At 41.6% G+C, this 26,348-nt stretch overlaps 1 protein-coding gene across 1 annotated transcript in view; it reads right to left on the bottom strand.

Moving 5' to 3' along the window:
• Positions 1-13,277, bottom strand: part of lgi2a (leucine-rich repeat LGI family, member 2a) — a 58,978-nt gene extending 45,701 nt beyond the window's left edge. Inside the window, exons 1-2 of the mRNA XM_041882584.2 lie at positions 13,024-13,277; positions 6,345-6,416 (exon numbers count right to left, since the gene is read on the bottom strand). Coding sequence (XP_041738518.1) covers positions 6,345-6,416; positions 13,024-13,202 — 251 coding nt within the window. The 5' untranslated portion in view covers positions 13,203-13,277. The remainder of the gene's footprint in view (positions 1-6,344; positions 6,417-13,023) is intronic.
• Positions 13,278-26,348: the final 13,071 nt, after the last annotated feature.

The following is a 26,348-nucleotide window of genomic DNA, read 5'->3' as shown; positions in this document are numbered from 1 at the left end:
ACTACGGGGTACCCGAGGACATTGTGGCTGATCGGGGTCCCCAATTCACCTCCAGAGTCTGGAGAGCGTTTATGGAGCGGTTGGGGGTCTCGGTGAGCCTCACCTCGGGGTACCACCCGGAGAGTAATGGGCAGGTGGAACGCGTAAACCAGGATGTGGGTAGGTTTCTCAGAACATACTGCCAGGACCGGCCGGAGGAGTGGTCAAGGTACGTTCCCTGGGCCGAGATGGCCCAGAATTCCCTACGCCATTCCTCCACTAACCTAACTCCATTTCAATGTGTGTTAGGTTACCAGCCGGTTCTGGCACCCTGGCAGCAGAGCCAGATCGAGGCTCCTGCGGTGGATGAGTGGGCGCGGCGCTCGGAGGAGACTTGGAACGCTGCACACGTCCACCTGCAGCGGGCCCTCCGACGTCAGAAGGCGAGCGCTGATCTCCACCGCAGTGAGGGACCGGTGTACGCACCTGGTGATCGAGTCTGGCTCTCTACCAGAAACCTGCCCCTCCGCCTGCCCTGTCGGAAACTGGGTCGGCGGTTTGTAGGGCCATTTAAAGTCCTGAGAAGGTTGAACGAGGTATGTTATAGATTACAGCTACCTGTGGAGTATAAGTGTATTAACCCCTCGTTCCATGTGTCCCTTCTCAGGCCGGTGGTAGCGGGGCCCGCTCCAAGAAAATGAGATAGGGGAGACTCCCCCGCCCCCATTGGACATCGAGGGGGCACCGGCGTACTCCGTGAGGTCCATCTTGGATTCGAGACGTCGGATGGGGGTCTTCAGTATCTAGTGGAGTGGGAGGGGTACGGTCCGGAGGAGCGGTGCTGGGTGCCGAGGAGAGACATTTTGGACCCGTCGCTCCTGACGGAATTCCATCGGGGGTATCCGACGCGCCCTGCTCCACGTCCTCCGGGTCGCCCCCGAGGCCGGAGTCGGCGCACGTCTGGAGCCGCGCGTCAAGGGGGGTACTGTCACGGTTTCGGCCGAGGCTGCCTCTCTCCCTTGTTCGGGCAGGTTTCGGCGTTCGTCGTCTCCGGAATTCTAGCTGCCACCGTTGCATGTTCCATGTTTCCTGTTTGATTAGTTTTGTCTGTTAGCCACACCTGTCTTGTGTTATGTCTCATTAAGCACCCTATTTAGTTTCCTTGTTGTTAGTGTAGTGTTGTGTGTAATTGTTTCGTGTCAGGTGTTTGTGCGTTACCCGTGTTTCGGTACGCCAGTTACGATTTAACTTCCTCCTCGGTTGAGGAGAGTTTTTGCGCCCTGTGTTTGTGCGCTCGTTTTGACGCCTGTGTGCGTCTGTTGGCCTCTGGCCGTTTTTGGATTATTTTGCACTCGCTAGTAAAGTCTTGTTGGACTGTACATCTGCTTCTGCGCCTGATTCCACACCTCACCATTTCTAACACCGTGACATACAGGTCTGTGAGAGCCAGACATCTTGCTTGTTTTGTAGGTGACCAAATACTTATTTTCCACCATAATTTGCAAATAAATTCATTAAAAATCCTACAATGTGATTTTCTGGATTTTTTTTCTTCTCAATTTGTCTGTCATAGTTGACGTGTACCTATGATGAAAATGACAGGCCTCTCTCATCTTTTTAAGTGGGAGAACTTGCACAATTGGTGGCTGACTAAATACTTTTTTTCCCCACTGTATATTTAGATTTGTTTAACACTTTTTGGGTTACTACATGATGTGTTATTTCATAGTTTTGATGTCTTCACTATTATTCTACAATGTAAAAAATAGTAAAACTAAAGAAAAACCCTTGAATGAGTAGGTGTGTCCAAACGTTTGACTGGTAGGGTACATTGAACACCACACATTTGCTGCTACTGTAGGCTGAATGATCGAACAGCTATTTCCATGTAAAAATATTATGGGATACATTTTTCTCCATTGTTTTTGATGGTAGGCCACTCTGGTAGGCCTACATTATTATCAAATGGCCACAGTAGCCTATTTGGCCACTGTTAAAACTGTAACTTAAAGCGGGTACAGTGCTCACAGTAAAGACGCGCCGGAAGTTGCACAGAATTTCCACAATGTTCAAGTTTACACTCAGCAGACCTGACATTTGCTCATTGCCAAAAAGCAATTGAGGGAACATTGCCTGTAGGCCTATTCCTGCACTTCGCACTTCAAAGTAAATCTCAGCTCTGTTAAAAATATACTCAACAGGCCTCCCGAGTGGCGCAGCGGTCTAAGGCACTGCATCGCAGTGTTGCGGCGTCATTACAGCCTGGCCGTGACCGGGAGTCCCTTAGGGCGGTGCACAATTGGCCCAGCGTTGTCCGGGTTAGGGGAGGGTTTACTTGGCTCATCGCGCTCTAGCAACTTCTCGTGGCAGGCCGGGCGTCTAGCACGCTGACTTTGGTCATCAGTTGAACGGTGTTTCCTCCGACACATTGTTGCGGCTGGCTTCCGGGTTAAGTGAGCGGGTGATAAGAAGGTTTGGCGGGTCATGTTTCGGAGGATGCATGACTCGACCTTCGCCTCTTCTGAGCCCGTTGGGTAGTTGCAGCGATGAGAGAAGATCGTAATTGGATATCACGAAATTGGGAGAAAAATAATAATAACACTCAACAGAAACTACACTGCTCAAAAAAATAAAGGGAACACTAAAATAACACATCCTAGATCTGAATGAATGAAATCATCTTATTAAATACTTTTTTCTTTACATAGTTGAATGTGCTGACAACAAAATCACACAAAAATTATCAATGGAAATCAAATGTATCAACCCATTGAGGTCTGGATTTGGAGTCACCCTCAAAATTAAAGTGGAAAACCACACTACAGGCTGATCCAACTTTGATGTAATGTCCTTAAAACAAGTCAAAATGAGGCTCAGTAGTGTGTGTGGCCTCCACGTGCCTGTATGACCTCCCTACAACGCCTGGGCATGCTCCTGATGAGGTGGCGGATGGTCTCCTGAGGGATCTCCTCCCAGACCTGGACTAAAGCATCCGCCACCTGGATGGAGCGAGACATGATGTCCCAGATGTGCTCAATTGGATTCAGGTCTGGGGAACGGGCGGGCCAGTCCATAGCATCAATGCCTTCCTCTTGCAGGAACTGCTGACACACTCCAGCCACATGAGGTCTAGCATTGTCTTGCATTAGGAGGAACCCAGGGCCAACCGCACCAGCATATGGTCTCACAAGGGGTCTGAGGATCTCATCTCGGTACCTAATGGCAGTCAGGCTACCTCTGGCGAGCACATGGAGGGCTGTGCGGCCCCCCAAATAAATGCCACCCCACACCATGACTGACCCACTGCCAAACCGGTCATGCTGGAGTATGTTGCAGGCAGCAGAACGTTCTCCACGGCGTCTCCAGACTCTGTCACATGTGCTCAGTGTGAACCTGCTTTCATCTGTGAAGAGCACAGGGCGCCAGTGGCGAATTTGCCAATCTTGGTGTTCTCTGGCAAATGCCACACGTCCTGCACGGTGTTGGGCTGTAAGCACAACCCCCACCTGTGGACGTCGGGCCCTCATACCACCCTCATGGAGTCTGTTTCTGACCGTTTGAGCAGACACATGCACATTTGTGGCCCGCTGGAGGTCATTTTGCAGGGCTCTGGCAGTGCTCCTCCTGCTCCCCCTTGCACAAAGGTGGAGGTAGCAGTCCTGCTGCTGGGTTGTTGCCCTCCTACGGCCTCCTCCACATCTCCTGATGTACTGGCATGTCTCCTGGTAGCGCCTCCATGCTCTGGACACTACGCTGACAGACACAGCAAACCTTCTTGCCACAGGTCGCATTGATGTGCCATCCTGGATGAGCTGCACTACCTGAGCCACTTGTGTGGGTTGTAGACTCCGACTCATGCTACCACTAGAGTGAAAGCACCGCCAGCATTCAAAAGTGACCAAAACATCAGCCAGGAAGCATAGGAACTGAGAAGTGGTCTGTGGTCACCACCTGCAAAACCAGTCCTTTATTGGGTGTGTCTTGCTAATTGCCTATAATTTCCACCTGTTGTCTATTCCATCTGCACAACAGCATGTGAAATGTATTGTCAATCAGTGTTGCTTCCTAAGTGGACAGTTTGATTTCACAGAAGTGTGATTGACTTGGAGTTACATTGTGTTGTTTAAGTGTTCCCTTTATTTTTTTGAGCAGTGTATTATATTTATCATAGTGATTCAGGAGTAACATTAAATCAGAATAATATGCCCCACCAACATTAGACAACTATACAAAAAAAAACTACCTCAAATAAATGAAATAAATGAAAGAGTAGTCAGATTAACTGATAATGAAAATAGCAGTGCAGACGGCACTCTTTTGTTAAGTGCAGAGATGTATTATAGGTAATACATGATTAGGGGACTCCTGAAATTCTACAGACTTTGTGGCACAGCAGAAAAAGCAGCATACTCCAAATCCAGAAATTTTGAATTAAAATCCCAGGTGGGGTCATATTGAAAAGTCAGTACTAAGTGCTCATGTCAAATGCAATAACAATGTAATTGTTTAAAGGTTTTACACTATTTTAGCTGAACAGCGTATCACTTACCTTAAAACCCTGATGCCATTTTATTACTTTATTTACACTACATGACCAAAAGTATGTGGACACCTGCTAGTCGAACATCTCATTCCAAAATCATGGGCATTAATATGGAGTTGGTCTCCCCTTTGCTGCTATAACAGCCTCCACTTCTGGGAAAGCTTTCCACTAGATGTTGGAACATTGCTGCAGGGACTTGCTTCCATTCAGCCACAAGATCATTAGTGAGGTCGGAAACTGATGTTTGGTGATTAGGCCTGGCTCGCAGTCGACATCCCAATTCATCCCAAAGGTGTTCGATGGGGTTGAGGTCAGGGCTCTGTGCAGGCCAGTCAAGTTCTTCCACACCGATCTCGACAAACCATTTCTGTATGGACCTCGCCTTGTGCACAGGGGCATTGTCATGCTGAAACAGGAAAGGGCCTTCCCCAAACTGTTGCCACAAAGGTAGCGTTCTCCTGGCATCCGCCAAACCCAGATTCGTCCGTCGGACTGCCAGATGGTGAAGCGTGATTCATCACTCCAGAGAATGCGTTTCCACTGCTCCAGAGTCCAATGGCGGTGAGCTTTACACCACTCCAGCCGATGCTTGGCATTGCGCATGGTGATCTAAGGGTGGTGTGCGGCTGCTCGGCCATGGAAACCCATTTCATGAAGCTCCCGACAAACAGTTATTGTGCTGACGTTGCTTCCAGAGGCAGTTTGGAACTTGGTAGTGAGTGTTGCAACCGAGGACAGACGATTTTTATCCACTCATTTCAAGGGGTGTCCACATACTTTTGTATATATAGTGTATAATGGTTTGGGACACCTAGGACAATCAGGGGAGCTTCAGGGGATCATGACACAACTTCCCAAGAATGTCCAAAAAAACATCCTCTGGGACATCCCCGGGACAAACCGGGAACTAGACAAAACCTCCAGGGGACCATGACACCATGTCCCAAGAAAAGTCCTAGGGGTCGTCCCCGGGACACACCCGGGAACTAGGAAAAGGTCCCCCAGACAACGTTCCCTTGGGACCATCACTCGACGTCTAAGGACTAGTAAAATGAACATCCTGAGAACGTCCTAAAAAGGTCCTGATATGGTCCTCAGTGATGTCCTAGGAACTTACAGGGAACTAGACAAAGGTCCCCCAGAGAATGTTCCCTTGGGACCATCACACAACGTTCTTAAAATGTTCTCAGAACGGTGGGATAACGTCACGCCGAAACCCTTAAGGGACCTAATGGGAATGTCGCCAAATGTCCTCAGGACGTCCCCTGTTTGCTGGGTATGCTCAACTTCAAATTCAGCACTGAGCACTCCACTAAGGCACATTCTCTATATGTTCAAATAGACAAGTCAAACATTGAATGTCACGTTAATGTAGTTCTAAACATGAGCAACCACTTTCTGACAAAAACTTCTGCCTATAATGTCCAGTGATTGTTTAACGTTAAGGTAATTAAATGGTTAAGAAGTAATAAAAACACACAAAAACTATGTGAATAGTTTTGTGTAAGGTAGAATATAGTAAGAACAACATTCATGTCTTGGCTTTGGCAAAATAGTTGACAGTTAAAATAACAATTTATTTTACCTACATTTTATATTCTGTCATAAGAGCACATGTTCAACTTAATAAAATCATGTTTTACCATCTCAAGAGATCAAGTTAAGAAAAATGCCAAATAAAGTAACAGTGAAAGTGCCAATTAAAGCAACAGGGTTGACGATTTCCTAACTGGTTAAACCCCTACCCATTCCCATGGACACACATACCGGTAGTCATGTCTCGTTTGTATATTCATGTATAGTACAAGTGTCATTGACTCACAGGAGTTGGAGAGATGGCATGTGAGCAAACATGGTCTCCTTGATCTCGGAGAAGGTCCCGTTGACAATGCTCCTGAAAGATAGTAAAATTATGGAGTAAGCACAGAGCAAATTAAAAGTAGAAAAGGTAAAGTTTCAAAGAAACTGAGGAGGCAGTTTTTTTTGTTTTTTTTTACAGTGCAGGAGAGTAGTGGCAAACTGTACACTATGTACATATATAAGAGATTTGAAAGTGCAGGTTTGAAATAAAAGACGTCACCAATTACTGTTCCAACATAAATAAATACAAATGTATAAAGAAAAAAAAAAGTCTGATATTTTACCTAATGGTGCCGCTCTAAACATGCGCCAACTCCCATAGGAACACAGCCATTTTAAAAGCGCAGGGCTTGTGCAACGTGCCATACCTTAATTTATTTGTCTTACAAGAGTGATATACCTATGAGGAGAAAGCTGAAGTCTCTACCTATCCATTGATGTAAATATATATCCTCTGTCTGATTCCCAGTTTGTCCACTAGATGACAGTAGGAGATCACATGACGTCTCTTGGACACTTGAAACCAGTTGAGTCAAGTTTGGGTTGTGAGTCACTGAGCCAAAATGGCTGAACAGATTTTCAAGCCTGACATAATAATATAATATAATATAATATGCCATTTAGCAGACGCTTTTATCCAAAGCGACTTACAGTCATGTGTGCATACATTTTTACGTATGGGTGGTCCCGGGGATCGAACCCACTACCCTGGCGTTACAAGCGCCATGCTCTACCAATTGACGATTTCCCAGAGATCTCAGTGACTTTGAAAGAGGATTCTCAAAGGGGCATAGGAGGTTTAAAGGGTGTGTGTGTGTGTCTCAGTCACCAGATCTCAACCCAATTGAACACTTATGGGAGATTCTGGAGCGGTGACCGAGACAGCGTTTTCCAACCAACATCAACAAAACACCAAATGATGGAATTTCTCACAAAGAATGGTGTCATATCCCTCCAATAGAGTTCCAGATACTTGTAGAATCTATGCAAAGGCGCGTTGAAGCCATTTTGGCGGCTATGTTCATATTTGTAGCTTACTGCATTTCACAACAGTATATAATGTAATACTGTTAGTTTATAGACTATTCGTGGGTTTATGTTGTAAAGACTATTCAGTCCCTCCAGGATTTCGCAGAGTTTTTGTGATAGTTGCGGGCCAAAATGCTTGATTTTGATGCAGCAATAATGACATTTTGCATGGCAATTTGCGATGATTTTGTCCAACTTGTCACGAAAATGCGATGACGAGGGAAAATGTTTGTTGGCGTGTTGCTTGATTGAACCATTTTATGCGGCAAAAGTATGTTGATTGGTTAAAATTGAGAGCCCTCTTTTTGTAGTGCGGTGACCTGACAGTTAAATGTGGTAATATTGGGATGATTTGACTGTTTTATGCGGTAATAGGCCTAGTGCGTGATTGGTCAAATTTGCAAGCCCAGCATAATATGCAACAACGATTTCACACACATGGCTTTTGTGGAGTGAAGGTTACACTGCTTTGTGAGTGTGTTATGTTGTTGGCAACAGAAGATTGATTGGCTGTGGGATACAGTTTTGAGGAAGAATTGTATGGGTGCAACGGTTTTTGAGATTTGGTTCTCGGTTGCAGAGATTAGGTCTCACTGTCTCAGGCAAGGTTACTTAACACGTTACAATGGCATATATTGCTCATGTCCTATCCAGACCTGGCTTTAAATTGTATTTTAAATATTTCAATACTTTGAGCGTTTGCTTGAGCCTGGAGTGCTAGATGGATGGGGACTTTTGGGACTATTCCATTGATTTTCATTGTGGCAGGCAAGAAAAATACTATTTACACCCAGGTCTGGTTGCATCCCCTACTGCCATTAGACCTTGAACTCTGAGGCTGACCTTGTGCTACTCCTAGCTTATTGTGTGAAATGTCCACTGTACAATGAATAAATAAAGATCTAATCGAGGCGTACCTTTATTTTAAAAACTGTTGAATAAATATGTTATGAATTATACTGCAACACTCATAAACGTGTAACTGGCTTCATAAAGGTGTTATGAATGCCTTACGTATACCCACTTTAAGTAAAGTAAAGTTGCTATCATATTTAAAATTATAATAACATTAATATTAGTCTAATAATAATCGTATGTTACATGGCTCATGATTTTAAAAGTAATCATAGAGTAGGCTATTTACATTTTTACATTTTAGTCATTTAGCAGACGCTCTTATCCAGAGTGACTTACAGTTAGTGAGTGCATATATATATATATTTTTTTTCATACTATAAACTTTTAATATCTGTATAACACCATGCAAAGCTCCAGGCTCTAGCCTATATATTGTCTAGAAGATTTACTAGCTAGGTTTGATTCCCATTAAATTAAACAACTCTGTATGCCTATGCGTTCCAACATTCTAATAATGCCAAAACGAATGCAGAAGTTGTGCTGTATTGCTGACGGAATGCAACTAACCATTTCAAACAATAATGAATGTTATGTAAAGTATGGGCCTTCTCTCAATAGCCAACTTGGGCACGGAGGCTATGTTCAAAGTCTTATATGATTGAGTTGTAATTTCATGTGAATTCAATGTAAATCAAACCTTCAAGGCATTATTCAATTATGGCTATAAGTTAAGTTAAAACAAGAATATCCTAAATGTGTGAGGGTTGATGAATGATGACTTTTTCCAAACCCAAGTTATAGAAGTTGATAGCCTACTTTTAGACAGGAATAAACGTAACACGGGGTCAGTTGTAACAGCTAAATAACTAAAATGTTGAAACCACTTAGAAAGCGGTTACTCAATGTAATAATGCTTGGTTATTGTCTCTACATACATTCAGTGCTTTCAGAAAGTATTCACACCCCTTAACTTTTTCCTAATTTTGTTGTGTTATAGCCTGAATTTAAAATAGATTAAATTGAGATTTTGTGTCACTGGCCTATACACAATAACCCATAATGTCAAAGTGGAATTATGTTTTTCAAAAATGTTACTAATTAATTAAACATGAAAAGCTGAAATGTCTTGAGTCAATAAGTATTCAACCCCTTTGTTATGGCAAGCATAAATACGTTCAGGAGTAAAAATTTGCTTAACAACTCACATAAGTTGCATGGACTCACTGTGTGCAATATTAGTATTTAACATGATTTTTGAATGACTACCTCATCTCTGTACCCCACACATACAATTATGTGCTGAGCAGTGAATTTCAAACATAGATTCAACCACAAAGACCAGGGATGTTTTCCAATGCCTCGCAAAAAAGGGCAACTATTGTTAGATGGGTAAAAAAAAAAGCATACATTGAATATCCCTTTGAGCATGGTGAAGTTATTATTTACACTTTGGATGGTGTATCAATACACCCAGTCACTACAAAGACACAGGCATACTTCCTAACAGATGCCTGAGAGGAAGGAAACTGCTCAGGGATTTCACCATGAGGCCAATGGTGACTTTACATTTTACATTTACATTTTACGTCATTTAGCAGACGCTCTTATCCAGAGCGACTTACATTATTCTTAAATTATTTTTTTATTTTTTTCATACTGCCCCCCCCGTAGGAAACGAACCCACAACCCTGGCGTTGCAAACGCCATGCTCTACCAACTGAGCTACCTCCCTGCCGGCCATTCCCTCCCCTACCCTGGACGACGCTGGGCCAATTGTGCGCCGCCCCATTGGTCTCCCGGTTGCGGCCGGCTAGAGCAGAGCCTGGATACGAACCAGGATCTCTAGTGGCACAGCTAGCACTGCGATGCAGTGCCTTAGACCACTGCACCACTCGGGAGACTACTTTAAAACAGTTACAGAGTTTAATGGCTGTGATAGGAGAAATCTGAGGATGGATCAACAACATTATAGTTACTCCACAATACTAACCTAAATGACAGAGTGAAAAGAAGGAAGCCTTACAGAATAAAAATATTCCAAAACATGCATCCTGTTTGCAATAAGGCACTAAAGTAAAACTGCAAAAAATATGGCAAAGAAATAAACTTTTTATGTCCTGAATACAAAGCGTTATGTTTGGGGCAAATCCAACGCAACGCATCACTGAGTACCACTCTTCATATTTTCAAGCATGGTGGTGGCTGCATCATGTTATGTGTATGCTTGTCATCAGCAAGGACTAGGGAGTTTTTCTAGGATAAAAAGAAACGGAATAGAGCTAAGCACAGGCAAAATCCTACAGGAAAACTTGGTTCAGCCTGCTTTCCAACAACACTGGGAGATTAATTCACTTTTCAGCAGGACAATAACCTAAAACACATGGCTAAATATACACTGGAGTTGCTTACCAAGACGGCATTGAATGTTCCTGAGTGGCCTAGTTACAGTTTTGACATAAATCAACTTGAAAATCTATGGCAAGACTTGAAAATGGCTGTCTAGTAATGATGAACAACCAACTTGACAAAGCTTAAACCATTTTTTAAAGAATAATGTGCAAATATTGTACAATCCAGGTGTGCAAAGCTTTTAGAGGCTTACCCAGAAAGACTCACAGCTGTAATCGTTTCCAAAGGTAATTCTAACATGTATTGAGTCAGGTGTGTGAATACATATGTAATTTAGATATTTCTGTATTTCATTTTCAATAAATTTGCTAACATTTCTAAAAACAGATTTTCACTTTGTCATTATGGGTTATTGTGTGTAGATGGGTGAGAAAATACATATATTTAATAAATGTTCAATTCAGGCTGTAACACAACAAAATGTGGAATAAGTCAAGGGGTATGAATACTTTCTGAAGGCACTGTTTTATTTAAATCCTTATTTTTTTTTAAAATATATATTCTTGCCTGCCTCTCTTTTATTATTATTGACCTGTGGAACATTCCCCATGTATCTAATCATATATAATTTTTACGGAGTGGCTACGGATACGGAGTTTCTGCATCCCAATTTGCCCCAAAATACGGATATTTCTGTACATGTGCAGGATATTTTTTTATGTAGCTGAGTGCCCACTCCGCTGCTTACTTAGCTGCTGTGCTGAGTGCCCTGGCGCCGCTCCCCCCTTCTTGATCGCCTTTGTCTGGTCACTGGTGTAGCCTACACATTTCATGTCGTACACAAAACTGTTCGAACTATTGCATTTCATTCCTCAGTAAGCATAACCGCGATTTCATGTTCTTTTTTCAGGAGGGGAGTAGGCTAAATGCAGCTATTTAAATGTTTTACACAAAATACAATATCGACATGTTCATATGAACTCTGTTGTCAGTATTGCAAGCATACTGTAAGTACGACACAAACAGGCAGTCTAGCGATTTCATGTTCTTCTGCTGAGATGCATTCAGCTATTTATTCTCGCCACGATATCAGCATATATGGCATAACTATGGCACCGGGCGATGCAAAACGAACTCGCCCAATGTCAGACTCTTTTTACCGGACTGGATACACACTTTTATATATGGCAGCAACAAAATGTGTCCGAAGTGTAGGGACTGTGTCCTGCATATGCAACTGCAATATCCGTTACAACAGACAGACAGAGAAGGTTGTAGCCTTCATAATATATATGTTTTGGAATGTTCGTTCAAATCGCTGCAGGGTTTTTATTTAAGCTATTCAGAAATATGAGGTAGAGACATAGGCTACATCATGGTTCAAAAGAGGGTGAGTAAAGAGCGAAACGTGAAGGGAGGGGGAGTGTGAGCAGCAGCTACATAAGAAAAACAAATGTGTCCGTAAAAAACACATGCGCAGAACGTGATCCGGATCCTTCGCTTTAAGAAAGAGGTTTTAGTAGGCAAAAACACCATATCCGTAGCCACGGCCTAATTATTTATCAGTATGAAGACGTCTTTTGATTAGTATAGTTGATGACAATAATTATTGTTGTATTTTCTCACAAAACTCAGATTAGTAATGGGGGCTAGTTGTAACAGGATTAGTTGTAACGCAGGGGACCAAAAATGATATCGTATTTTATATGGTATTTAGACATATTCACATAATTGTAAAACATGTAACTTCTTTACATCAAGTAGAACTAAGATAATAATAAACATATTTTAATGTCTAATTCATACATTTGAATGCTAATATAAAATATATACATTTTGGCTACACCGTTTTTGGTCAATATGGCATTCTTAAAATGTTTTGTTTTTGTTTGTTTGTCCATTTAGTGTATTTTCATCTAAATATCAGTTTTAAATCGTAAAATTTTTCTATAACCCCTCATGTTTACCATTGAAGACAGTGTTACATTTAAACCTGCAGCCTGTGACATTTAACCCCGCCTACAGGGTTAATTGCAACATTTCACCTCCACCACTTTCAGTTGAAATTGTAAATGACTGGTATGTCCTAGAAACGTAGAGACAGTGGGTAATGGTAGCTGAGACATGTAGCCTATGTTGGTATAAAAATATTATTACTCTAACTCAGTCTTTTCATAAATAAGCAAAGGTGTTACTTTTAGCCCCGGTCTCCCCTACGTCATTACATGTATAATTTAAAAAAAAATAACAAGCTTGTGTGAATGTCACCAGAAACAACTCTTAGCCTATACAATATGAGATATATAGGCCTACTATAACTCGTTCATATGTCATCACTTGCTTTAGCAGCATAGACATAATTATTAGTAGCCTAGACTAAATCAGGTATGACTGAAGTTACTTACAGAGAATTAATGTCGTTCGGGATGATCCTTGGGACATAGGAAGATCCAAAACAAATGATGGACTCCTTGGAACAGCTGCATGCTGAAGGACATCTGGAAACCCTTTTTAAATAAATCGGTGTTGCTATGTACAAGCACACAACTGAAAATAACACGCAGTTTTTAACGATTGACAGCATATTTTTTGTCGGACTTGCATGTGTGAGCTAGCAATAAACGCCGGGCAGATTGCAACGCTTCCTTCCACCCTGCGACATGAAATGCTGCACTGAACACCTTACATCAGCAATTCAGCTGCAGCTCCCTTCGCCCAATTAAATTATTTATTATACCCAGTACTCTGTTGATAGTTTGGTAAAACAGCGGTTATCTCCACAGCATACTTTCGATTGTAGCCGCATAGGTTTAGCTTGCATTTAGGGTGCGGTTGTTTATAAATGTCAATGAATACCGGTGTGATTTTTGTAGGCTAATTGCAATTGTAGTCTAGCATTGATTGTAGGCTACATTTCATACTTCTAGCCATTGAAGCATTCGGTCCTACTCATATCACCTTACAGGCCAAAAGTCAGTTGATGAAACGTTGGAGTGTTTATTCAATAATGTATTATACTAGATACATCATGCTAGAGCCAATACAATATTTGATCAACTGCTACCCATTGAGCCAAATGACGTTTTCCGGACGTTGAAATCAGGTTCATTTTCGGTTCTAAATTAAATGTGAAAATACGTATTTTCTGGACATTGAAAATACATAATTTATGGACGTTAAAAATATGTATTTTACAGAAGTTGAACTTTGTTCATCGTTTAATGGCCAAATTTCAACCTTACATACATTTACTTATATCTACATGTCAATGAAGAAAGCATTATATAATATTCAATAAATGTAATTACAATTTAAAAAATAAAATGGAGCCAACTGAAGATTTCTGTATGGAATATTTATTATTGCTCCCATCTGTCACATGCACTAATGTTAGCTTTTTGAAAAGATGTAGAACTTTTCAAAATTGTCTGACCAAGAGAAAAGACCAACAGAACACTTAAACTACAACATTCTCAGTAACGATTACAGAAACATTTTTCTTGCTATGACTGTGACATGTGGTTGTTTATCTACCTTAATTGAATGCACTGACTGTAGATCGCTCTGGATAAGAGTGTCTGCTAAATTATAAAAATGTAAATGTAAAAATTGCGGGGTATGGTTCTAATGAGCCCCGCCCCAAACATGACCACGTTTGGTTGGTCTGGACCAGACCAAATCTGAACCAATCATAGACATCTACATTTCACAAATTGGACAGTACAGTACAGCACAGTACAGTGAGTAGAGTGCAGTGCAGTACAGAACAGTAGCGTTTAGTTCAGTACAGTAGAGTGGAGTACAGTACGGTATAGTACAGTACAGTAGAATACAGTACAGTAGAGTACAGTTAAGTACAGTATAGTATAGCATGGTACAGTACAATACAGTACATTATACTGTATACTGGAACTCTCAGGTGTGCCGCGAAACATTTCCTAATCTTGATAATTTTTTGGAACACACTTATAAAGGTGACCTGTGGAATGCACATGGAATTTTGACTTGGGAGCACCAGTGCAACTCAGATAATACATTGTATGGCACACATGGTTACATCTGTATTGTTGTTTCAAGTTCTGTGCGCTCAGGCTGTTGTTACATTTGTATCATTTGAGGGGCATGCATCAAAAAAGTAATTTGTGTCATTTTACTTTGCCCGGAGGCCCATTAGAACAGGCAAGTCTGATCAGGCATATAGAAGCAAACCGGATGGACATCATGAAAATAATCAGAGAGGTTGAGGGTAGAGGAAATTCAGGAGTAAAAACAAACAAAACACTATTATTGTAAAATTTATTTATTTATTTTTATTTTATTTATTTTATAAATAAAAATTAATAAAATTGACTGTGTCCATAAAATGTATATAGTATGTATAAGCTGGAAGTACAGTTGTGGTCAAAAGTTTTGAGAATTACACAAATATTAATTTTCACAAAGTCTGCTGCCTCAGTTTTTATGATGGCAATTTGCATATACTCCAGAATGTTATGAAGAGTGATCAGATGAATTGCAATTAATTGCAAAGTCCCTCTTTGCCATGAAAATGAACATAATCCCAAAAAAAACATTTCCACTGCATTTCAGCCCTGCCACAAAAGGACCAGCTGACATCATGTCAGTGATTCTCTCGTTAACACAGGTGAGAGTGTTGACGAGGACAAGGCTGGAGATCACTCTGTCATGCTGATTGAGTTAGAATAACAGACTGGAAGCTTTAAAAGGAGGGTGGTGCTTGAAATCATTGTTCTTCCTCTGTTAACCATGGTTCCCTGCAAGGAAACACGTGCCGTCATCATTGCTTTGCACAAAAAGGGCTTCACAGGCAAGGATATTGCTGCTAGTAAGATTGCACCTAAATCAACTATTTATCGGATCATCAAGAACTTCAAGCTTCAAGTAGAGAGGTTCAATTGTTGTGAAGAAGGCGTCAGGGCGCCCAAGAAAGTCCAGCAAGCGCCAGGACCGTCTCCTAAAGTTGATTCAGCTGCGGGATCGGGGCACCACCAGTGCAGAGCTTGCTCAGGAATGGCAGCAGGCAGGTGTGAGTGCATCTGCACGCACAGTGAGGCGAATACTTTTGGAGGATGGCCTGGTGTCAAGAAGGGCAGCAAAGAAGCCACTTCTCTCCAGGAAAAACATCAGGGAGAGACTGATATTCTGCAAAAGGTACAGGGATTGGACTGCTGAGGACTGGGGTAAAGTCATTTTCTCTGATGAATCCCCTTTCCAATTGTTTGGGGCATCTGGAAAAAAGCTTGTCCGGAGAAGACAAGGTGAGCGCTACCATCAGTCCTGTGTCATGCCAACAGTAAAGCACCCTGAGACCATTCCTGTGTGGGGTTGCTTCTCAGCCAAGGGCGTGGGATCACTCGCAATTTTGCCTAAGAACACAGCCATGAATAAAGAATGGTACCAACACATCCTCAGAGAGCAACATCTCCCAACCTTCCAAGAACAGTTTGGTGACGAACAATGCCTTTTCCAGCATGATGGATCACCTTGCCATAAGGCAAAAGTGATAACTAAGTGGCTTTAGGAACAAAACATTAACATGTTGGGTCCATGGCCAGGAAACTCCACAGACCTTAATCCCATTGAGAACTTGTGGTCAATCCTCAGGAGGTGGGTGGACAAACAAAAACCCACAAATTCTGACAAAATCCAAGCATTGATTATGCAAGAATGGGCTGCCATCAGTCAGGATGTGGCCCAGAAGTTAATTGACAGCATGCCAGGGCGGATTGCAGAGGTCTTAAAAAACAAGGGTCAACACTGCAAATATTGACTCTTTGCATAAACTTAATGTAATTGTCAAGAAAAGCCTTTGACAATTATGGAATGCTTGTAATTTAGTATACGATAGTAACATCTGACAAAAATATCTAAAAACACTGAAGCAGCAAACTTTGTGAAGACCAATACTTGTGTCATTCTCAAAACTTTTGACCATGACTGTAGAGGCCTAAACGTTGTTGTTCACTAGTTTACTCCAATTAGGGGAGGGGTGGTGGGGTTGGAAAGTAATAAAGGGTATATATTTTTAAAGGATATGTATGTATATGTATTTATATGTATGTATGTATGTATGTATGTATGTGTATATGAATTTGTGTGTATGTATATGTACAGTGGGGAAAAAAAGTATTTAGTCAGCCACCAATTGTGCAAGTTCTCCCACTTAAAAAGATGAGAGAGGCCTGTAATTTTCATCATAGGTACACGTCAACTATGACAGACAAAATGAGAATTTTTTTCTCCAGAAAATCACATTGTAGGATTTTTAATGAATTTATTTGCAAATTATGGTGGAAAATAAGTATTTGGTCAATAACAAAAGTTTCTCAATACTTTGTTATATACCCTTTGTTGGCAATGACACAGGTCAAACGTTTTCTGTAAGTCTTCACAAGGTTTTCACACACTGTTGCTGGTATTTTGGCTCATTCCTCCATGCAGCTCTCCTCTAGAGCAGTGATGTTTTGGGGCTGTCGCTGGGCAACACGGACTTTCAACTCCCTCCAAAGATTTTCTATGGGGTTGAGATCTGGAGACTGGCTAGGCCACTCCAGGACCTTGAAATGCTTCTTACGAAGCCACTCCTTCGTTGCCCGGGCGGTGTGTTTGGGATCATTGTCATGCTGAAAGACCCAGCCACGTTTCATCTTCAATGCCCTTGCTGATGGAAGGAGGTTTTCACTCAAAATCTCACGATACATGGCCCCATTCATTCTTTCCTTTACACGGATCAGTTGTCCTGGTCCCTTTGCAGAAAAACAGCCCCAAAGCATGATGTTTCCACCCCCATGCTTCACAGTAGGTATGGTGTTCTTTGGATGCAACTCAGCATTCTTTGTCCTCCAAACACGACGAGTTGAGTTTTGACCAAAAGTTCTATTTTGGTTTCATCTGACCATATGACATTCTCCCAATCCTCTTCTGGATCATCCAAATGCACTCTAGCAAACTTCAGACGGGCCTGGACATGTACTGGCTTAAGCAGGGGGACACGTCTGGCACTGCAGGATTTGAGTCCCTGGCGGCGTAGTGTGTTACTGATGGTAGGCTTTGTTACTTTGGTCCCAGCTCTCTGCAGGTCATTCACTAGGTCCCCCCGTGTGGTTCTGGGATTTTTGCTCACCGTTCTTGTGATCATTTTGACCCCACGGGGTGGAGCCCCAGATCGAGGGAGATTATCAGTGGTCTTGTATGTCTTCCATTTCCTAATAATTGCTCCCACAGTTGATTTCTTCAAACCAAGCTACTTACCTATTGCAGATTCAGTCTTCCCAGCCTGGTGCAGGTCTACAATTTTGTTTCTGGTGTCCTTTGACAGCTCTTTAGTCTTGGCCATAGTGGAGTTTGGAGTGTGACTGTTTGAGGTTGTGGACAGGTGTCTTTTATACTGATAACAAGTTCAAACAGGTGCCATTAATACAGGTAACGAGTGGAGGACAGAGGAGCCTCTTAAAGAAGAAGTTACAGGTCTGTGAGAGCCAGAAATCTTGCTTGTTTGTAGGTAACCAAATACTTATTTTCCACCATAATTTGCAAATAAATTCATTAAAAATCCTACAATGTGATTTTCTGGAGAAAAAAATTCTCAATTTGTCTGTCATAGTTGACGTGTATCTATGATGCAAATTACAGGCCTCTCTCATCTTTTTAAGTGGGAGAACTTGCACAATTGGTGGCTGACTAAATACTTTTTTCCCCCACTGTATACAGTTGAAGTCGTAAGTTTACATACACCTTAGCCAAATACATTTAAACTCAGTTTTTCACAATTCCTGACATTTAATCCTAGTACAAATTCCCTGCCTTAGGTCAGTTAGGATTACCACTTTATTTTAAGAATGTGAAATGTCAGAATAATACTAGAGAGAATGATTTATTTAAGCTTTTATTTACTTCATCACATTCCCGTGGGTCAGAAGTTTACATACACTCAATTAGTATTTGGTATCATTGCCGTAAAAATTTTTACGTGGGTCAAATGTTTCGAGTAGCCTTCCACAAGCTTCCCACAGTAAGTTGGGTGATTTTTTTTTGCACATTCCACCTGACAGAGCTGGTGTAACTGAGTCAGGTTTGTAGGCCTCCTTGCTCGCACACGCTTTTTCAGTTCTGTCCACAAATTTTCTATGGGATTGAGGTCAGGGCTTTGTGATGGCCACTCCAATACCTTGACTTTGTTGTCCTTAAGCCATTTTGCCACAACTTTGGAAGTACGCTTGCGGTGATTGTCCATTTGGATGACCCATTTGTGACCAAGCTTTAACTTCCTGACTGATGTCTTGAGATGTTGCTTTAATATATCCACATAATTTTCCATCCTCATGATGCCATCTATTTTGTGAAGTGCACCAGTCCCTCCTGCAGCAAAGCACCCCCACTGCATGATGCTGCCATCCCTGTGCTTCACGGTTGGGATGGTGTTCTTCGGCTTGCAAGCTCCCCCCTTTTCCTCCCAACATAACGATGGTCATTATGGCCAAACAGTTCTATTTTTGATCATCAGACCAGAGGACATTTCTCCAAAAAGTACGATCTTTGTCCCCATGTGCAGTTGCAAACCGTAGTCTGGCTTTTTTATGGTGGTTTTGGAGCAGTGTCTTTTTCCTTGCTGAGCGTCCTTTCAGGTTATGTCGATATAGGACTCGTTTTACTGTGGATATAGATACCTGTTTCCTTCAGCATCTTCACAAGTCCTTTGCTGTTGTTCTGGGATTGATTTGCACTTTTCGCACCAAAGTATGTTCATCTCTAGGAGACAGAACTCGTTTCCTTCCTGAGCAGTATGATGGCTGCGTGGTCCCATGTTGTTTATACTTGAGTTCTATTGTTTGTACAGATGAACGTGGTACCTTCAGGCGTTTGGAAATTGCTCCCAAGGATGAACCAGACTTGTGGAGGTCTACAAAACATTTTCTGAGGTCTTGGCTGATTTCTTTTGATTTTCCCATGATGTCAAGCAAAGAGGCACTGAGTTTGAAGGTAGGCCTTGAAATACATCCACAGGTACACCTCCAATTGACTCAAATGATATCAATTAGCCTATCAGAAGCTTCTAAAGCCATGACATCATTTTCTGGAATTTCTCAAGCTGTTTAAAAGGCACAGTCATCTTAGTGTATGTAAACTTCTGACCCACTGGAATTGTGGTACAGTGAATTATATAAGTGAAATAATCTGTCTGTAAACAACTGTTGGAAAAATTACCAGTGTCATGCACAAAGTAGATATCCTAACCGACTTGCCCTGCAGCCTTGTGAATGTTGACCTTCTTAAAAGTCTTACTCACATCGGCTACGGAGAGCGTGATCACAGTCATCCGGAACAGCTGATGCTCTCATGCATGCTTCAGTGTTGCTTGCCTCGAAGCGAGCATAGAAGTGATTTAGCTCGTCTGGTAGGCTTGTGTCACTGGGTAGTTCGCGGCTGTGCTTCCCTTTGTAGTCTGTAATAGTTTTCAAGCCCTGCCACATCCGACGAGTGTCAGAGCCGGTGTAATACGATTCAGTCTTTGTCCTGTATTGACTCTTTGCCTGTTTGATGGTTCGTTGGAGGGCATAGCAGAATTTCTTATAAGCTTCAGGGTTAGAGTCCCGCTCCTTGAAAGCGGCAGCTCTACCCTTTAGCTCAGTGCGGATGTTGCCTGTAATCCATGGCTTCTGGTTGGGGTATGTACGTACAGTCACTGTGGGGACGACGTCATCGATGCACTTATTGATGAAGCCAGTGACTGATGTTGTGTACTCCTCAATGCTATCTGAAGAATCCCGGAACATATTCCAGTCTGTGCTAGCAAAACAGTCCTGTAGCTTAGCATCTGCGTCATCTGACCACTTTTTTATTAACCGAGTCACTGGTGCTTCCTGCTTTAGTTTTTGCTTATAAGCAGGAATCAGGAGGATAGAGTTATGGTCAGATTTGCCAAATGGAGGGCGAGGGAGAGCGTCTTATGTGTCTCTGTGTGTGGAGTAAAGGTGGTCTAGAGTTATTTTTTCCTCTGGTTGCACATTTAACATGCTGAAAGAAAGTAGAACAGATTTAAGTTTCCCTGCATTAAAGTCCCCGGCCACTAGGAATTGTGATACAGTGAATTATAAGTGAAATAATCTGTCTGTTAACAATTGTTGGAAAAATTACTTGTGTCATGCCAAAACTATAGTTTGTTAACAAGAAATGTGTGTAGTGGTTGAAAAACGAGTTTTAATGACTCCAACCTAAGTGTATGTAAAGTTCCGACTTCAACTGTATATATATATATATATATACAGTGGGGGAAAAAAGTATTTAGTCAGCCACCAATTGTGCAAGTTCTCCCATTTAAAAAGATGAGAGAGGCCTGTAATTTTCATCATAGGTACACGTCAACTATGACAGACAAAATGAGAAAAAAAAATCCAGAAAATCACATTGTAGGATTTTTTATGAATTTATTTGCAAATGATGGTGGAAAATAAGTATTTGGTCAATAACAAAAGTTTCTCAATACTTTGTTATATACCCTTTGTTGGCAATGACACAGGTCAAACGTTTTCTGTAAGTCTTCACAAGGTTTTCACACACTGTTGCTGGTATTTTGGCCCATTCCTCCATGCAGATCTCCTCTACAGCAGTGATGTTTTGGGGCTGTCGCTGGGCAACACAGACTTTCAACTCCCTCCAAAGATTTTCTAGGGGGTTGAGATCTGGAGACTGGCTAGGCCACTCCAGGACCTTGAAATGCTTCTTACGAAGCCACTACTTCGTTGCCCGGGCGGTGTGTTTGGGATCATTGTCATGCTGAAAGACCCAGCCACGTTTCATCTTCAATGCCCTTGCTGATGGAAGGAGGTTTTCACTCAAAATCTCACGATACATGGCCCCATTCATTCTTTCCTTTACACGGATCAGTCGTCCTGGTCCCTTTGCAGAAAAACAGCCCCAAAGCATGATGTTTCCACCCCCATGCTTCACAGTAGGTATGGTGTTCTTTGGATGCAACTCAGCATTCTTTGTCCTCCAAACACGACGAGTTGAGTTTTTACCAAAAAGTTATATTTTGGTTTCATCTGACCATATGACATTCTCCCAATCCTCTTCTGGATCATCCAAATGCACTCTAGCAAACTTCAGACGGGCCTGGACATGTACTGGCTTAAGCAGGGGGACACGTCTGGCACTGCAGGATTTAAGTCCCTGGTGGCGTAGTGTGTTACTGATGGTAGGCTTTTTACTTTGGTCCCAGCTCTCTGCAGGTCATTCACTAGGTCCCCCGTGTGGTTCTGGGATTTTTGCTCACTGTTCTTGTGATCATTTTGACCCCACAGGGTGAGATCTTGCGTGGAGCCCCAGATCGAGGGAGATTATCAGTGGTCTTGTATGTCTTCCATTTCCTAATAATTGCTCCCACAGTTGATTTCTTCAAACCAAGCTGCTTACCTATTGCAGATTCAGTCTTCCCAGCCTGGTGCAGGTCTACAATTTTGTTTCTGGTGTCCTTTGACAGCTCTTTGGTCTTGGCCATAGTGGAGTTTTGAGTGTGACTGTTTGAGGTTGTGCACAGGTGTCTTTTATACTGATAACAAGTTCAAACAGGTGCCATTAATACAGGTAACGAGTGGAGGACAGAGGAGCCTCTTAAAGAAGAAGTTACAGGTCTGTGAGAGCCAGAAATCTTGCTTTTTTGTAGGTGACCAAATACTTATTTTCCACCATAATTTGCAAATAAATTCATAAAAAATCCTACAATGTGATTTTCTGGATTTTTCTTTCTCAATTTGTCTGTCATAGTTGACGTGTACCTATGATGAAAATTACAGGCCTCTCTCATCTTTTTAAGTGGGAGAACTTGCACAATTGGTGGCTGACTAAATACTTTTTTTCCCCACTGTATATATATATATATATATATTTATATATATATTTGCGGGGGAAAAAACATATGGGGGATTGGAAGTGATGCAGACAATTACATTGATGTAAGTTACAATCTATCTGCAATATTAAAGCTGATCTACCTCCTAAAAAAAAGAAGAAGAAAAAAAAAAAAGAGTCTGATTAGGCTTAGCTGTACCACAGCCTCTGCAATAGAAACAAATGGAGCATGGCTCTGTGTCTGTGCACAGCAAATATGCGGGTGTTAAAATCTTGGTGTTGAGGTAAAAAGTGTTGTGAGTTTTATATCTGAGTGTTGATTCTAGAGGGGTTAACACCAGTGGGATTGAAATTGATGCCACCTGCGGTGAATAAATGAAGTGTTATTTGAATCACAGTGGAATCAACACCACATGGTGATGTTGTTACTCGACTGTATTGAGTTCATTTCCGTTAACTCTCTGAATGAAAAAGACATGGGAGAGGCCTCATTATCATATTTCCCAGCATGCTTTGTTGCAGGTTGCTTTTTAGAATAGTTTGTTTTAATGTCTATGTTTCTGCATGCACATTGATTGATTAAGTTATCTTCTACTACACAAAGATAAATAGCACACATTTTCTAAACTAATCCAATATGTAAGTGGTTGAACTTATTTTACTTGTTGTTGAGATGGTTGTTCCAGTTTAGATGGTTTAGGTAGTCTCATTTATCAATCTTCCCTACCTTGACAGTCATTCTAACTGCAGATTGCAGGTGATTACAAGTTCAAATTGTTGGATATCCTAGCTCTGGCTGGATTATATAACACTTTGTATGCCAGCATAATGTGACTTGCTGATGTGGCCTGTAAACCAGGAATTTCAGACCACTGTGTTATGGTAAAACTAGGCTGTCAAAGTATTGTTTTGTCAAAAAAAGTAATGCATTGTCATTCTTTTTATGATCAAATATTAACTTGGTGTAGGCTACAGGACTGAAAACCATCGAATGCAACAATCATGTCTCTGTCACTAGCAAACACAGTCATGGGTGTTACTGGTACCTCTACAATTCACTCGTAATGCACCCTGGGAAATAAATATGGAAATAAGGCATTACACCCTACAGCAGGGGTATCAAACTCATTTTGCCCCGGGATCGCATTCGGTCTTTAACGAGGTCCGGAGGCCTGAATTCAAACAACTCTCCCACCTCATCCATCTCCTTAAGTTTAGCTTTTGCATCTTTTTACTTTCAGTTTTGTAAACCAGCTTCAAACAGCTGAAAATAAGATATTTTTGGTTATTGAAAATATATTTCACAGCGGCTTAGATGTACAATGATTTTCTGGTTGCTTGTTTTGTCACATAAACTGAAATGAGGCTAACAATGTAGAACTTTAGCTACCAGGTAATGGCAGAGCGATTTCTACATATTGGACGCTTGCCCAAGTCTGCCGTTGTTGGTTGTGCTCGTGAGGAGATTACCATGCTTCTGAATGACACTGATGGAAGAGGGAGAGTGCAGACTTCTTTTTGACAACAAAAGACAGACCTGCTCAGAATGCAATTTTGTGTGGGTCAAAAATATATATTTGGTGAAAAAATATTGTGAAACACCTCATTTCACTAATACTGCAGATATATTATGGACATTTTCTGAAATTACAATGCAAACATTTTACATGTAGCTCCTTTAAATTATTCAAATGGGTGGGGATTGTATTGTATTCTTTATTTATTCAGGGCAAAACCCATTTAGACCTGGGTGCCATCATTACAGCAACACAACAATCAAATATAATATGAAACAAAACAATACCATGTAAAATTAAGATACAGCACAACACAACATTTAAGAAAAACTGTTACATTCCTCAGCTACTAGGTCCTCAATCAACGCTTTCAATTGCCCAAGCGGCACCAGAACATCCGATTGTAATGAGTTTTGTAAATTGTTCCAGCAGTGAGGTGCATTAAAACTAAAAGGGGATTTACCTAATTCGGTGGAGACCCGAGGAACCTCAAGAGTTGTGAACGGGTTTGGTAACCTATGAACGGGTTTGGTAAGTTGTGTTTTTCAGAGCATTGTCTTTTTCTTCAAATTGGGTTGCCTATTGTTTGCAAATGGCTTTAAGCTATATCACCGCCATCTAGTGGCCACAATAAATAAATGACAAGATTGGAGTCCAGCACTGCTTTTTTCAAATACAAAAGAAGAAGAAAATGTACTCAATAGCCCTGAAAGGTGTTGCCCATGCTATCACAAAAGCCATTATAGCACAGATACAAAGATGATCCCTCTTTCCACCTCTATGCCGCAAACAATGGTCGTGTTCCCCTGCTCAGAGGTTACTGATGCATGCCAGATCTTACAATGCCTGGACAGGCATTTTACGTATCTGCTAACCACATCATGGGCTTTATTTTCAGCTAGCGTTAAGGTGGTGCTAGTGTCAAACGCACACTCTTTGGCACCAGGATTGGTCATTTACTTGTCTTGTATCAGCTCGCTTGTGCTAAGGTGGAAGGGGTGTAAATATTTGAGGTATGTCCTTTAAAATGTGCGCCAATGTGCCAATTTCAAGCAGCACTACTGGTTTCCTTTCTGCCTAATTTAACACCTGATTTACTTAAAGGGGAACTGCCTCCTAGAACCAACTTCTCTGGTTATAAACGGCCTATGTGGCATCGATATGAGTCAGAAACATTCATTATAGTCTCAGAATTGACTACAAAGTGTAAATAGAATAATTTTGGTCATAAAGTCAGTCTCGTCCAAAATTAGATTTGGAAGTGTGTGCGTCACGATGGACGGGTTGGGTATGGATGGGTTGGGTATGGATTACATTTTTGCCAATGATGTCCAATTGCCCAGAGACAACAAGGTATGGTCCGCCCCCAGCTGCCATGTGTTGTGGACATGTTGTCAAGTCTGCAACACACGCACACTTGTTCGGCGTAGTGAAAATGGGCTTCCATGAAGTTGGTGCAAAGTTCTAATGCATTCAACAATATTGTGCAAGATGTTAAGGAATGGATTACATACAAACATATGACATGATGGCTGTGACTGGTGTGTGGTGAGTAGTTAGCTAGTTACCTATGATACTGTGATGTAACTAGCTTAATACATAGCCTCTCCCTAATGTGTAATGTGATGTAATGTCATAGAGAGGAAGATTTGCATAGCTGAAGTTGCACCTGCCGATAAGTTTTGATAGGATGTAACGTTAGCCAATGTTTCAACTCGAAATGGCTAGCTTACAAGATCCCTATGCTAGCTAACGTTAGCTAGTTAGCCAAATAATTTCAACTCAGACAAAGATATTGATAACTAATCTGGATTTGTAAGTTAGGTAGCTAGCTACTTTTATGAGAACAAGCATGTTGTTTGGGTTAGCACTTTCTCTCTAACTCTGGCCCTGGCGGCCTTCTGCCTTTACTATAATGGAACTGGGATGTTAGTTAGCACTAGCTAGCTAGCATTCAGGGGCTTCGTCTGCCACTAGTGCTAAAACAACATGCCTGTTCTCATAAAAATCTATAGTGTATTTTCTAGGGCAAAAATAGCCTGACAATGAGTCTTTTAGGTTAACATGCTACAAATACGTGTCAGCAAGCATTCAGCAACGTAACGTTACACAGCTGGTTGCATATGGTGCTTTCAACTGGGAACTCAAGAAAAAACGAGGTCAAATCATGATGTGATCTTCAGGTTGGAAAGTCGGAGCTCTAGAGTTGGATGACCATTCAAAATTATATTTCCCAGTCGCAGCTAGTTTTTTTCTGTCTTTCAGAAAAAAGGACCTGTGTATTTTTGAAACATGTCAGGGAACTGTCTTATATGGCAAATCATACAAAGGGACGACGACTAACA

The sequence above is a fragment of the Coregonus clupeaformis genome, chromosome 8, assembly GCF_020615455.1.
Source record: "Coregonus clupeaformis isolate EN_2021a chromosome 8, ASM2061545v1, whole genome shotgun sequence".
NCBI classification, from domain to species: domain Eukaryota; kingdom Metazoa; phylum Chordata; class Actinopteri; order Salmoniformes; family Salmonidae; genus Coregonus; species Coregonus clupeaformis.
The sequence above is the reverse complement of the archived record's forward strand: the minus strand, read 5'-3'. Positions and strand labels throughout refer to the sequence as shown.